Raw genomic sequence first — 15,638 nt, forward strand, 5'->3', positions numbered from 1 at the left:
TACACATATGGATATACACATACACATTTCTTACAAACATAGTCATTTCCTTGTCCTACCCATTAGACTGTCGGTTCCTTGACTTCAGGGACTGTCTTTGCCCTTCCCTGTAGCTCTGTGGCTTGTAGAATATGAAATGACTGAGGGACCAAAGCTTTGTCAAAGGTAGAGGAACAGATCTCTAACCTGTGGGTGGCTGGAGCCAAATGAAGCAGGTAGAGACAGAAGAGTCAGGAATCAAACAAAAGTTTATTTTCAGAGTGAGGAAAACAGGTTTGCAAATCAACGTCCTACTGAAGAGAGCTTGTGATTTGTGGCAGGGGGAGGGTTATTAAGCATGAAACCCACAAAAAGACAGGACCCAACACAATCATTCTTAGGTCTTGAGTAAACGGTTCCCACAGCAGGGTGACATGTACGGGTGTCTTTAGCACAACAGAGGAGTTCTTGGGTCCTGTGGGAACAGTCTCTAACTTTGCAGGGTCTTTGAGGCTTGTGAGCATTTAGCAGGGAACAGAACCAGGGTCAGCGTGGCAGGAACATGAGTGCAGCACCTGCTTCAGTTCACTTAGTAATGACAAGTGCAGGGATTGTCCAGAGTGTCAGGATATAAGACTGACTGCTTTGTGCTGCAGTTTCTGATGAAACCTTCACAACACATTACATCCAACACACATAAGAGCCAGTATTTGATACAGTGTAAAGCACAGTGCTAATGCATAAACAAATTATTCTGTACTGAAAATCTTCCACCTCCTCCACCTCTGCCTCCACCAAGCGTCAAAAGTACACAGCTTTGGTGAGAGTGGACTCCATGACAGGCACCACTTTGACAGGATCCTCGTCCATGTAAAAGTCTGTGTGCACCACTCTGTTGTTCACCTACAAGATAAAAGGCCCAAATTACACAAGGAAATGAATAAAATTCAATTCCACAATTAGATAGCTGAGCAGGGCTGTCTTTAGCCTCTTTTTGTATCTCCAAAGTTTAGTTAGATGTCTGGCATGTAGGAGGTGCTTAAGAAATGTTTCATGATTATTAAACAAGTATTTATTAGGCACTCAGGGTGCTCTAAGCCACATTCTAGGTGAGGAAGAAACAAAGACCAAGGAGTTAACTTTTTAAGGCCACATACAATACCTACATCAATAAGCAATAAGTATATGCAAAATACAGACAAGGTAATGGGGAAGGGAGAGATTAAAGCAGAGTTCTCAGAACCCAGTAGATGAGGCAAAAACCTTTGTATAGGAAGTAACCCAGAGCTAAAATTAGTAGAAGAGCTAGAGATTCCAAGAGGCAGACGTGAGGAGAGAGTGAAATCCAGGCATTAGACAAAGACAGGGTCTGAGTCTGCAGAACCAGAGAGTAGGCCAGTTTCACTGAAATGCAGAGTTGGGGGTGGGGTGCAGACTGTAGAGGATTTTAAATGTCAAATAAAGCAATAGGGAATCATTAACACTTCTTGAGCAGGGGCCTGACATGGTAAATCTGGGACATGTGAATGTCTGGGACAGGACAACTCTCTTGTAAAGTGCAATAGCAATGTACAGTATTATTATAACAATGATGATGAAGAAGATATCTGTAATAAACTTGACACTGATTTCTCTTCATTCAGCCCAAAGAGCATGGGAGCTGAGTTGTTCCTACTTCCAGGCTGATCCATTCTCATTACTGGACCATAACTTAGAACTGATGGGATAGAGAGGGATGAGAGAGAGAAACAGAGAAAATGACTATTTAAATGAACACCTCAGCCCCTTGTTTGCTAACAACACTGATAGCAGCACAGTCTGCCCTAAGAGCTTACAATCTACTGAGGAAGGGCAACAACCATGAGAGAAGAGTTCAAAGAAAGAAGGAAGACATCATCTCAGGAGGAGAAAGACTGCAGGTAAGAGTGCAGGCACCCGGCCTACATGCACACACACATGCACAAATGCTGCCCAGGGAATTCCAGGCAATGTGCTGACAGGAAGAAATAGATGCTTCTTAACTAGTGGAGGAAAAATAGCAGAACATGGAGCATGAATCCATTTATTGATAACTCACTTGAGTAAAAAAATCCACAATATGCAACTTCTTGCCATGTTTCTGAAAGACTTCATCCATTGCTTGAATCATCACAGAACCATCTTCTGGGTGGCGTAAAGCAATGTGATCTACCAGTGGAGAAATGAGAATATTGTTTAAATTTTTGACTAAAGTGTTCTAAAAATGCACACACACACATGTGGAATCTAGAAAAACACTTACTAAGCAAGATATCCCTTTATTCGGTGCAACAGTAGGACATGTCTACATTTTGATTAAGCTGTCCAGTATTTACACTTGTGCTACTTCCCAAATCTCTTCCTTGGGCCCTTAACTCTACCAGTACACTAACTAGGCAGTCTAAATGCACAGCCCATAAAGAATCCATGGCAGATGAGGTCAGTAACTAATTTACAGTGGGCCATGAACCAGGAAAAGCCTCTGTCTGCCCAGCAAACTCATATGAAGGACACGAGATATTATCTGAAGCCAAGGCTATGTTTTCCCAGTGATGCTTTACTCAAGAACCTACAACTTTCAGTCTCCAATACACCGTGTAAAGTAGCTGGCCAGTCCCTAGAGCATTCTGCTCATAATCAGAAGGGAATCTACACGACGCAAAGAACGTTCCATACAACATTCTCAAGGATATGGTCAGTTTCCTTTGACCTAAAGACTTTAAGTAAGGGAACACTTACCATCTATCAAGATGCCAATTACACTTTGGACAGCGATAATTATTTGTTGGGCTTTACTGACAGGAAGCCCAAATATGCCTCTCTGCACTTTATACCTTATTCTATTGGTCCTAGTGAGGGTCTAGTAGACCAAGCACAGTATCTGAATTGCAGAGGTTCAAAGGACATCATAACCATCTACTCCCACCCATCTCTGAACAACAATCTACTCTACAATATGGTCAACAATTCAATGGTCATTGGGGCTTTGCTCCAACCAATTCCCAAACCAGTCTACTCTGCAAATGGCTCTAAATATGGGGAAATTTTCCCCATCATTAAACCTATACCTTCTCCTCTGCAGCTTTCACCCACTCTTCCTATTTCTCAACTTTAGGGCAAGCCAAATAAATGGCCTCACCCTTAAATCTGGTAGTCCTTCAGATACTTGACAACAGTTATCACCTCCCTCCTAATCTTCTCTTGTCCAAACCAAACATTCTCAAACAATCTCCAAAACACCATCCAACATCACCATTCTAGTCACCCTACTCCTACGTGTTCCAGTTTATATCTGTCTTTCCTAAAATAAAGCGGTTGTTGAATTGTTCTAGAACTATCTAGACCCTACTGGGGTTTTCTTGGCAAAGACAGTGGAGTGACTTTCCATTTCCTTCTCCAGCTCATCTTACAGATGAGGAAACTGAGGTAAACATGGTGGCATGACCTGCCCAGAGTCACATAGCTAAAAAGGTTCCGAGGCTACATTTGAACTCAGGAAGATGACTTGCCTGGCACTCTATCCATGGCACCAAGCAGCTGCTTTTTGAGGTATTCAACACTGAATACAATATTCCAGGGGTGGCCTCAGCCTGGCAGAGGACGGTGAGATGATCAGCCAATTTCTGAACATATTCTCTTAATGCATTTTCTACTACCACATCGCCCAATGCTGATTTATGTTTGGCCTCTAGCTCCTTAACAACCCCCAGATATTTTTCAAATGTATTGTTCTCTAGCCATCTCTCCCCTATATTTAAATTGAGCACTTGAATTAAGACTTAGTATTTATCCTCATTAAATTACATCTTACTACATTTTGACAAAAATTCTGGCCTGCTGAGAGCTTTCTAGATTATGATTCTGACATCCAAATTTCTAGCTCTCTCAGTTTGGTGACTTCTGAAAATTTTAGAATCATGCTATCTCTGCTTTCCTCTAAATAAGGGATTGAGATGTTAAACATAGAGCCAATGGGAGTCTGCCTAACTGCAAATGGCTGACCAGAAGGCCAAAACCCTGCTGGGTTGAACAAATTCTGCCTTAGGAAAAAATATTGTATGGAATTAGTCATTTTAGTTTTTGGTGATCTATGTTTACAGGGTGATGCACAAGAAGAGTTTTACTACAAATCTGAAACGTAAATAATCAGAACTGGATTTTGAACAGTCATTATCACTTTCATTCAATATGCCTTGACAACGCATAAATTCACTGCCTTACCTTCATGGGTGGATAGAGGATAAAGTAATCACTGAATGTGGGAAGTCGCTTTTTCTCTGAATCATTCTTCCATTGGTTCACCATCGGCTTGAACAACACCACCATCTCTTCGACCTGTTTTTGTGGGAGAAGATGTGAACAGCCAGTGAGATAAACAATTTCCAGCAATCTGATGTTAATGCCAAATGAACCTATCATAAGTGAGCCCATGTCACTGCATATACACTGAAGGGAGTAGTTCACAGTCATGGGCCCCAATAGCTCCAGAAAAGCTAGGCAAGCCAGATCCCAGTCTAAGGAGCAAACAGCACACATACCAACAGTAACATTCCTCAGAATTGGTAGGCCAAGGATTAACAATTTCATCATGTCAGAGGCTAGTAGGATCACAGCATCATAAATTTATGGCTGGAAAGGACCTTAGAGATAATCCAGCCCACTCTCTCATTGTACAAATAAGAAAACCAAGCCCCAGAGAGGTTACATGACTTGCCCAAAGTCACTGAGAAAACAGTATGAATAATATAAGTAAAGCATGTTGAAAAACTGAATTATCTACTTTAAAATGCCAGTTATTTCTAGGAGTATTTTAAGCAACAAAATGAGGATTCAAACCCAAATGCAATCTCTATTCAAATGCATTTCACTGGGCCCTGAGAAATGACAGAAACTTATCCCAAAATGAGTGAGGAAGAGAGGGCCACAGGGAAACACCCATAAAAAAGTAGAAGAGGGAATATCACAGTGGAAAAACCGCAAAACCTTGGATTTATAAATAATAAGATCTTGAATCTACTTGCTTAAAAGGACCTAAGATACTCTAACTTGTAGGATGCTAACATTATGGTTCCCTCCGGCTGGAAATATACAAAATTTGGCATCTTTATGGATGTCAACGGGCAGCTAATGAGTATTTCTTCTTGTAAGATAAGGAGAAGCAGTAGAGAAAGGAAATTCTTTCTGGGATGAAAATCAGAGTCAGGATTTCCTAAAGAGAAGAAGAAAATACTTACAGTGAAGCCTAAGAATTCCCTGCCACTGCTGAGGTGTTCTTTTTCCTTCTACTTACCTCCTCTACAAGCCTGGATTATAAAGATTTTTGGTTTCTTTTGAAGTGCTGGACAGTTTTTATTGTTGAACATTTCAAAGATGTCTGATAAGTTGATTCTTTCATCCAGTACTGTTTTTATAACGCCTTTTCCTCCATGGGCCATGAGAGTAACAAGGCAGCAGCTCACATCATCTTTTCTTTTATTTATTCCATCTCGAAACTCTCGTAATTTCTCCATTAACCCCTGTGGCAAATAGCATTGCAAAACCGATTTATCCAAAGGGTGGACTTAGAACCATTTGTATTATCTACAGTAATTCTCAGAATTCCCTCATTTTAGAGGCAGCGAGGTGACGCAGTGAATAGAGTACTGGCCTTGGAATCAGGACAACGCGAGTTCAAATCCAGCCTGAGACACATAACACTCACTAACTGCGTGACTCTGGGCAAGTCACTTAACTCCAAATGCCTCACCAAAAAAAAAAAGAGGAAATCCCCCATTTTACCCAGGTTGTGATATTAATTGCTTAGCTTCTAACATGAAATATTGACTGTTAAAAGGAAGTGAAGGTCTAAGATGGCATCATCATCATCACCTTTGTAGACAGTTTTGAAAAGAAACCTGGTCCTCAGGAAGACAGAAAGTTTAAGAAGGAAAAGTAAAACACTTCATTTTTATTACAACTGTGGGACTCTGGGATCATTTTATATGATTACATAGAGCACCTCATGCAAATTTCATCTTGAATCTTCAAGTTACATGTGAGAAATCCAATCTCCAAATTCTGTAGACAAAGATAAAATTGAATAAATGAATGAATGAATGAATGAATGAATGGACTAAAATCCAATACTAATCATTGTTGGGAGAGTGGGACCAGTGATGGCCCCCAGGGCAAGGGCATTGACATCCCTGGGCTGTTTTTCCCAGTCAGGAAGGGTATCAGCCAGGGTCATGGGCAACAAACAAGACAGAGACGACAGGAGGGGGGACGCTGTAGGGGCCCGTCCACCTGGCCATAGATCTCAAATTTGTTTTCATTTAATAGTATTTGGTTTCAATTACGTGCAATGATAGGTTTGAATATTCACTTATGAGACTTTGAGTTCCAGTTTTTTGTTCCTTCCTGGACTCCTCCCGAATTGGTAGGCAATCTGATATAGCTTATACATGTGTAATCATATTAAACATATCTGCATACTGGTCATGTTGTGGAAGAAGAATAAGAACAAAAGGGGAAAAGCACGAGAAAGAAAACACAGAAAAAAGAAAATAGTATGCTTTCATCTGCATTCAAACTCCAGTTCTTCTGTGCATGTGGATAGCATTTTCCAAAATAAACCTTTTGGAATTGTCGTAGATTCCTGCATTGCTGACAAGAGCTAAGTCTATCATAGTTGATCATCACATAATGTGGCTGCTACTGTGTACAATATTCTCCTGTTTCTGCTCACTTCACTCAGCATCGGTTCTTGTAAGTCTTTCCAGGTGTTGAAATCAGCCTGCTCATCATTTCTGTTTTTTCCTTGGTTTCTTTGCTTTTGGCTTGGCGATGGGGTTAAGTGACTTGTCCAGGGTGACACAGCTAGTAAGTGCCAAGTGTCAGAGGCTGGATTTGAACTGAAGTTGTCCTGACTCCAGGGCTGGTGCTCTATCCACTAGGCCACCTAGTGGCCCCCTGGCTCATCATTTCTGATAGCACAACAGTATTCCACTACATAAACATAACACAACTTGTTCAGCCATTTCCCCAACTGATGGGCATCCCCTCAGTTTCCAATTCTTCACCACCACAAAAAGAGCTGCTATAAATATTTGTCTACATGTGGGTCATTTCCATTTTTTTATGAGCTCTTTGGAATACAGACCTAGTAGTGGCATTGCTGGATCAATGAGTATGCACAGTTTTGCAGCCTTTTGGGTATAATTCCAAATTGCTCTCCAGAATGATTGGATCGGTTCACAACTCCACCAACAAAGCATAAGAGTTCTAATTTTCCCACATCTTCTCCAACATTTATCATTTTCCTTTTCCGTCATATTATCCAATCTGATATATGGGAGATCGTAACTCACAATTGTTTTAATTTGCATTTCTCTAATCAATAGTGATTTAGAGCATTTTTTCATAGGAGTACAGATAGCTTCAATTTCTTTATCTGAAAACTGCCTGTTCATCTTCCTTGACCATTTGTGAATTGGGCAATGACTTGTACTGAATCTCAAATCCTACTCAGCTCTGAAAAACACATAGACTCAAAGCAACTAATGGAGCATTCACACTCTTGAAACATAAAAAGGCTTTCCTTTACAGGAGAAGAATTCATTAATTCCCTGACACTTGTCCCTTGAGAGAAGTACCAAGATTCTTTTATCAGGGTTTAGAAAGGAAGAAGACCTTGCTGCTCAGATATGTATTCATGATGACCTCATCAGAAAGAAAGCAGGCTATAAAAGTCAGTTACCAATGCTGTTGTCTCAACGCTTACCTTTTCATCAGGATTGATGCAAGATGTACATTCAAACTTGCACGCTTTAAGCCAGTTTCTCATTCTCTTCATATCCTGCTTAGCCCCTGGTCTGCCTGTCTTCACACACATCACAAAAGCCTTACGAGGTTTTTCCATGTTATAGCGTTCCTGTTTGTAAGTAAAATTAATGAGCCCAATGTATTCCCATGTATCAGAAAATATAACACCCTAGACATATTGGCCCATATGCTGCCTGCGAACCTCCTGGGGTCCGGGATGGGGTTTATCTGAGAGCTCAAAGCTGACCATCTCTCTTTGGGGGAGGGGTGTGTGTGCATGTGTGTATAAATAGATTTCTTTCATCTATAAGTTCCTGACAATCTCCATTTCAGAGTAGTTCTAACAATACAAATCACTCCTTCTGAAATACTTAGAACCAGCAAAGTAGGGCTATTGTAACAAAACTGGCAGCATGGTGTCACTACCACATACAAAACACCACCAGTTAAAATCATACCACTCTGAGGTAAGGCAGGGCTTGGGTTTGAGTTTATCTGGGGAACAGGTAACCCTGTGAGGGAACAGGAATGAGAGCAGCATGGATTCCCCAGGGGCTGGAGCCTTCTCATCCTTTCTACAAGTCAGGAACTTCAACAGATTTCAGTGGATTACACATAGACTACAAAGTCCCCCAAATCTCCCCAACCCAGAGCTATGGCCCCAAGAATTCCAATGAGAACATGACACTTAAGTCCCCGGACAGGTGTGGCCCTATTCTTTCCTGCTCCCAGGAGTTAGTCCAGAGGCTCCCACCACCAAAAGGAAGAGATGCAGAAACAGCTGGAGGGGCACAAGACAGCAATCTGGCATTCCTTGACGTTTTATCTTTGGGAGCTGAGTGGGGAGCAGGAGAGACCCTTCCTCCCATAAAGCACCAGCAAGCCCCTCAGCACTTTGCTAAGAGGACAAATATGGCCCAACTGGTTAGGTCTTAGGGGCTGGGTGTTGGTTGCCCTACCATAAAGTAGCTGGTTTAGCACCACCTCTTGGATTCTTGGGGCAGGGAGCCATTTTTACTGCCTCTAAGATGATCTGGGTGACTGACACTGAGGAGGACACACTCTTTAGAGATACCATGCCTCGGATCCACCAGTGTCTTCCATTTTGTTCCCTAAGTTTTCCCTCAGCCTCTTTCTGCAATGCAGCAGGGATTCCCCAATCCTTCCCCTTTCCTAGGAGCTCTGGTGGGATGTGGCTGCCTTGCTTCCACATGGGGGAGATAACAAAGTAGTAATGAGGGGACAAAGAAGGTAAAGGTAGAAATGAGGGTGGTTCTAGGAAAACAGAAAGACCACAGGATTTGGATTCAACAGAACTGGGTTTAGCTCTGGGGTCTAGCACTTCCTAACTGCGTCCTTGATCAAATCAGGTAACTTCTCAACCTGTTTTCTCAGCTATAAAAGGGGTACAGGAATGTTGACATCTAATACTTATATAGCATTGTAAGATTTGCACAGTACTTAAAGAGGCCATCTTATTTGATCATTGCAAAAACTCAGAAAGGTAGGTGTTATTATCATCATTTTACACATGAAAGGCCTGAGGCATAGACAGATTTGAATGCCCAAGGGTCATGTAGCTAGCAAGTGTTTAAGAATGGATTTGAACTCTGGTCTTCCTTGGGTCTTCAGGTCCAGCATTCTGTCCTAGGCACCACCTAGCTGCCTGCAGGAGGAATGGGAATACTAACTGTTCTTCCTCCCTCTCCCAGTTTAAGTAGCTAATGAGATAAATGGATTGAACAAGCATTTATTAAGTCCTTATTCTACATTAGGCACTGTGCTGACACTGTACATACAAAGACCAAAACATCACAGTCTTTGCCACCCATGGAGTTTACGTTATACTGGAGAGCTCCAACCACTGGGGTGAAGGGGGTGGCCTTAGGTACAAGGTGGCAGCTAAGCTGAGTTTTGAATGAAATCCAGGGATTCCTTGAGGTGCAGGTGAAGAGAGAGAGTACTCCAGGAATGGGAGACAGTCTGGTGGAATTCTGCTGATTCTGTAGAACATCTAGCAGCGGAATTGACTTAACTAGAGAATGTATGAAGGGGTGGGACATGAAATCAGTTTGAAGAGTTAGATCGGAGGCAGATTTCAAAGGGCTCCAAATGCCAAACAGGGAAGTCTATGTTATCTCAAAGGGAATAAACAGATAGTGGAGTTTTTTAGAACAAGGGAGTGAAACAACATACAAATCTCCCTTTTTACACCTACAGGAAGGAGCCAGTTGCCTGAATGAGAAGCCATGTGGTCGTTAGTTACATTATCAAGGCTTAGATAAAAAGTTACCATTTTAGGGCCATCATTTTCATACTGTCTCTTCAAAGTCATTGTCAAAACGCTCAGTATTTTCGGGGAAAATGGACCACCAAAAAAGAACAAAGAATAGGGTTATTTATTTATTGCTTTCCCACATCTTCTTTCTCTATCTCTCACCACATTTCCTTAACTCCATTCCCTCCAATGTTCTCCTACAATCATTAATCCTCCTCTGTCCTCTAACCTCTTCCTATCTGTGGGTTCCTTCCCTATAGTCTATAAATAGGCCCCACCTTCCACAGATCTCCACCTTCCCTGCTACCTATTGTGCTCTCATTCTCTCTCTCTCTCTCTCTTTCTCTCTCTCTCTCTCTTTCCTTTTTTTTTTCAGCCACACAGTTGTCTTCAATCATCCTCTCTACTTTCTCTCCTCTCTCACTAACTCTTCAACCCCTTGTAATCTGGCTTTGGGCCTCATCATTCAACAAAAACTGTTCTCTACAGATTTGCCAGTGACCTCTTCATTGCCAAATAGGATGGCATTTTCTCAATCCTTACCTTTTTTATCTCTCTGCAATATCTGATGCTGGGAATTGCGAAGAATCCATCCACACCAACGTAGTATGTCCAACATGATGTTTTGTACTGGAGAAAAGGAAAAAGTATTTATATAGTGACTACTGTATGCTAGGCACTTTTTACAAATATTACTCCTCGATCCTCTCAAAAAACCTGGCAAGGGAGCTGCTATTTTATCCCCATCTTTCAGTTGACAAAATTGAGGTAAAACAGGTTAAATAACTTCCCCAGGGTCACACAACTAGTAAGTGTCTCAAGCTGGATTTGAACTCCAGGCTCAAGGCTCTATCTACTGTGTCACTAGCTGCCTGTCTTGGTTCTCCTCTCTCTGGCTGCTCTTTCTCAGCATCCTTTGCTTCACCATCATCTATATTCATGTTTCCTTAAAGTTGGGATACCCCAAGGCTCTGTCCTGGAGGAGCTTCTCTGCTCTCCCTCTGCAATTGGTAGACTGGCCCAGCTACTATTCTCTCATTTGGTAACTTCATTAGCCTCTATGGATTTAATCATGGGACTGGTGCAGATGACTCCCAGACCTACATATATGGCCCTGGCCTCTCTCCTCACCTCCAGTCCCATATCACCAATTGCTTCTGAACTGGACATACCACAGACATCTCCTAAGAGGCTACTATGTGCCAGGCAGGGGGAAGCTCTGAGGATACAAAGAAAGGTAGGTAAAAGACAATCCCTGCCTTCAAGGAGCTCACATCTAATACAGGAGGCAACATGCAAACAGCTGGGAACAAATCAGGCTACATTAAAGCTCTGATCAAAGAGAAAGCACTAGGATTAAGGGGGATAGGCAGGGGCTTCTTGTAGAAGAGGAGACTTGAGCTGACACTTAAAGGAAGCCAGGAGGTAGAGATGAGGAGGGAGAACTGGAGGTTGGAAACACAATCCAGCTGGGCTCACCCATAACTGTCTGTGCTGCCATGACACATACTGATTACAGTTCCTCAAGATGGGAAATGTTTCTTGTTACAGAGTCTACAGGGATCACCCCCTCCCTAGAAAAGTGGGGTGGGGGGAAAATTAAAGGCATAAATCAGGAGGGAAAAGGGAAAATAAGGTTCCTGTTAAGAGGTTTTCTACTCCTCTGTAGTCCTAGTTTGATTTAGCGTTAAAGCTCTGAGCCTAATATTCACTTGACTCTTTTCTCATATGCCCACCAGGCACTTAGCCTACAGCAGCTAAAAAGCTCTCTACTACAATCCTAACCTGAGTAAGAATCTCCTTCTACAATATCACTCATAGGAGGCTACTCTCCCACTGAAGATGCTGCCCCCACACACACACATACTGCCCCCCCAGTGAGGAGAAGCCTCATTGAGGACATTCATGACACTTCTGGACAGCTCTAATTGCTAGGAAATTTCCCCTTACATCAAGCCTAACTTTTCCTTTTGGGACCCTCCCCCCCACCCCACCGATAGTCTTGTTTGCCCCCTGGGACCAAGCAGAATGAGGATTGGCTCCTCTCCCACAAGTATTCTGATGAAGTTGAGTTTACTAAGTCTACTTATACTGCTGCATCTCCAACCTGAGAAAGTCAGCTGTGGAAAGGGCATGTTTGGAATTAAAAGATCTGAATTTAAGTGGCATACTGGGAAATATGAACCAGCTTGGGGAGGTGGTATAGAGTGGGTGGGATGATTATACCCTGCACTCCTATATAACTTCTATATAATCAGAATTACTGATATGTTCTCCATCACTTTCTTAACTCTAGACAACCAACAAACCATAAATGAAGTCCCCATTTGAAGTGTAAACATTTGTACTGACAATGTAACAAATCCCCACCAAGGGAGCAGGTTCTGCTACTTAGCATTATTGACCCTGGGCTAGTGACTTGAACCCTGAGATGCTCAGGGGTCAAATGGAAATGACAATATTTGTATCATCGGGGTTGCTGTGAGAAAAGCCCTTTGTAAATGAGGAAGTGCTTTGAACACAACGGCTGCTGAATGTGGGCACAAAGCTCCTCTGACTTCTTTCATCAAGCTGGGACTCCAGGATCCCACAGTCCTGAGGGCTAATGACAGGTCCCTGAAACAGTCTCCCTTAGACCCTGCAACCCTGACTGACCTTGCTCAGACAGCTCAGCAGCATGTCCTCAAACAAAATGTTTCTGCCCAGACCTGTTGATAACTCCAAAAGGGAAACCCCTTCAAAAACAGAGTCCACCAACACTAATCTGAGTTTTGAGACACAATCCTCTTCCACAATCTGGCCCCTTTCCAGCTCCATCTCCTGGCTCTGGGGTTGGACCCTGCATCACACACTCATTGGGCCATTCTCTGCAAACCCTGCTACACTCTACCACCTCCATGCTTTTGTTCATGCTGTTACCTAAACCTGAGACATCTTCCCACCTGCTCCTCTTCTACTCGGTTTCTATCTTTTGAAGCCCAACCCAAATGCTTACCCAAGTGGTGGCATGGTACATTGTCTAGACTATTGGACTTGGAGTCAGGACAAACTCACTTCAATCCCACCAGTGAAGTTATTAGCTGGATGATCACACGCAAGTCCCTTCCCCTGAGACTCAGTTTCTTCCCATATAAAATGAAGACAATAACCCCTTTAGCACGTCCTACTCTGCTACAGCCATTCTTGCCTGCTTGGCCTTTATATGTGATTCCATCTCCTCTCTGGGTCTTTGCACAGGCTTTCTCCCCAGGCCTATGGAGCCCTTCTACTTAACAGAATCCCTGCCTTGCTTAGCTGACCAAAGTGAATCTCATTTATTGCTCTGTAAGTGAGGGAGAAGGAGGGAAAAGTCCCTGAATAACACCACCCCTCCCTATCCTGATCTCCCAGTTGCCAGTGTCACCTCAGAAATGACTCTGTATATATTTTATTTAATTTTCTGTGTATATGTTGTTTTCCCTAGAACGTAAACTCCTAGAAAGGCAAGAGCTAAATTGGTTTTAGCTTTGTATCCCCAGCACCTAGCATATAGTAAGTGCATACTGAATGAATGAAGCAAGCTGGCAGGGACCACTTATTTTGTCAAAGTCCTTCCTTATGGTCAGCAAGCAGGAAGCCCTTCCCTAGTGCCAAGCCCTGTGCTAAGCACCCAAGACATAAAGGAAGGCAAAAACAGAATCCCTGCCTGCCCTCAACAAGCTCCCATTCTAACAGGGACACAACATACAAACAACAATATGCAGTGCTGGAATTCATATTACATGCCAAATGCATGTAATATATGCCACACACTTGACCTGTCTCACCAGCACTGTAAATATTGTTGGAGATCTTTCATGCTAATGATCTCAAAAGATTAGGGATAAACTCCAAGGATCAGATAGATTATAAAGTCCTTTGGGTATCTAGCACCCTGCCTAGCATGTAGCTCAACAAAAGGAATCTCACTAAATACCTGTTGGTTTGGAATGGAAAGGGGGGGGGATGTCCCTGAATAATCTCTTATAGAGTTATCAAAATGAATCTTCAATCTATTGATGTTTTGGGGCCCAGCACTTGGGAGTCATGGTATTCTAAAAAGGGCCCTGGTTTAGAAGTCAGAAGGCCCCATTTATTAGCTAAGTGACCTTGGACAAGTCTAGTACTCTGTATAATAAATAGCAGTTTCCCATTCTGGCTTCCTGTTTATCTCCTGGTTATTTCAAGTCCTCATCTTTTCAACTGAAGATCCAAACGCCCATCTGGGCCCCTGATCTTTTTAAACTCTCTCCATCTTTTCCACCTGGGTGACAGGTGGGGGGCAGCAAGGTGATGGGGGACATGTAAAGCTCTAGCATCCAGCACTGCATCTGACTCTCACTACCTGTGCAAATTACGTTGCTTGGTAGCTCACTAGCCGGGTGACCAAACATAGGGAAGTCACTTACCCTCTAAGCCTCGGTTTGTTCCTCTGTAAAACGGAGCTAAGAATACCTGGAGCAGTAGCTTAGCTTACCAGGGATCTCGTGGGACGCACCCATGAGATGATCTGAAGAGCTTAGGGACGGTCAAAGCTGATGATTCTTCAGGGGGTGGGGAGTGGAGGTGGGAGTAGGAGGGCTTCGGCGCGAGATAAACCCAGAGATGAACCCAGAGGGCGGGACCCGCCCCCGCCCCCGCCCCCGCCCACGCCCCCCAGGAGGGGAGCCCCGAGCTTGCACCCCACCTTACCCCACTCGGCTACCAGGTCGTTCCGGCGCATCCGCTGGAACACCCGGACCAAGACCCTGGGGGTCCCGGACACGACGTAGCGCTTGACCAGCAGATCGGCCAGAGCCGAGGTCGTGGGGGCCGTGTCCAGGTCCTCCATCGGGATCCTAGGCTTCTTCCCGGAGCTCCTCAGGTAAAACTTGAACTCTTCCAGCTCGGGTGGGCTCAGGCGGTCCAGCGTGCTCACCACCCGGGCTCTGAGCGCCTCCATGGCCGCGGAGGGAGCGCCGGGGGCTGTGGGGGAAGGCTGCGGGGTGGGGAGGGGACACAGCCCGAGCTAGGGGGCGGCGAAGGCGAAAGTGAAAACAGATGTCCGCAGACTCGGGAACCGCTCTCGCTAGCCCCACCAAGACCCAGGCGTGGCGGTCCGGGGGCGGGGAGGAGGAGCGCGCCCGCGCGGACCCCGCCCCGAGGTGGGGATGGGCTGCGAGGAGTCCTTTTCCTTCTGGCCTCTGCTTTCCTGGGAGGGTCTAGCCTTCTGTCCTGCGCCCCTGCTTCCCATGCGGGTCTGGCTCTCTGTCTGTCTCTGTCTGTGTCTCTGTCTCCATCTCTCTCCCTCCCCTCCCTGCTCGCCTCCTTCTCTTTCTCCTCTTTTCTCCCCATCCTCTCCTCTCTCCTCTTCCACTCCTGTCTCCTCCATTCTTCTCTCCCTTTCCTCTCCTCTCCTCTCTCCCCTTCTTCATCTTTCCATCCCTTTTCCTTCCCTACCTCCTCTCTCCCCCTCCACTCTCCTCCTCTAAACCCACCCCGCTGTCTCTCATTCTAAAGTCCAGTGTTTCTAACCCTTTATTGCACTGAGGGTTTGAGACAA

The 15,638-nt window shown here is 44.1% G+C and overlaps 1 protein-coding gene across 1 annotated transcript; it reads right to left on the minus strand.

Moving 5' to 3' along the window:
• Positions 1 to 230: 230 nt before the first annotated feature.
• LOC110203936 (caspase-14-like) lies at positions 231 to 15,129 on the minus strand. The gene is given in 9 exon segments (XM_078150563.1): positions 231 to 882; positions 2,057 to 2,215; positions 4,219 to 4,285; positions 4,287 to 4,332; positions 5,288 to 5,513; positions 7,760 to 7,909; positions 10,094 to 10,171; positions 10,620 to 10,708; positions 14,789 to 15,129. Coding segments are annotated over 9 exon segments (1,167 nt in total). The 5' UTR covers positions 15,039 to 15,129; the 3' UTR covers positions 231 to 780.
• Positions 15,130 to 15,638: the final 509 nt, after the last annotated feature.

This window comes from Phascolarctos cinereus, unplaced genomic scaffold (assembly GCF_003287225.1).
Source record: "Phascolarctos cinereus isolate Bilbo 61053 unplaced genomic scaffold, phaCin_HiC Scaffold_30;HRSCAF=533, whole genome shotgun sequence".
Classification (NCBI taxonomy): Eukaryota; Metazoa; Chordata; class Mammalia; order Diprotodontia; family Phascolarctidae; genus Phascolarctos; species Phascolarctos cinereus.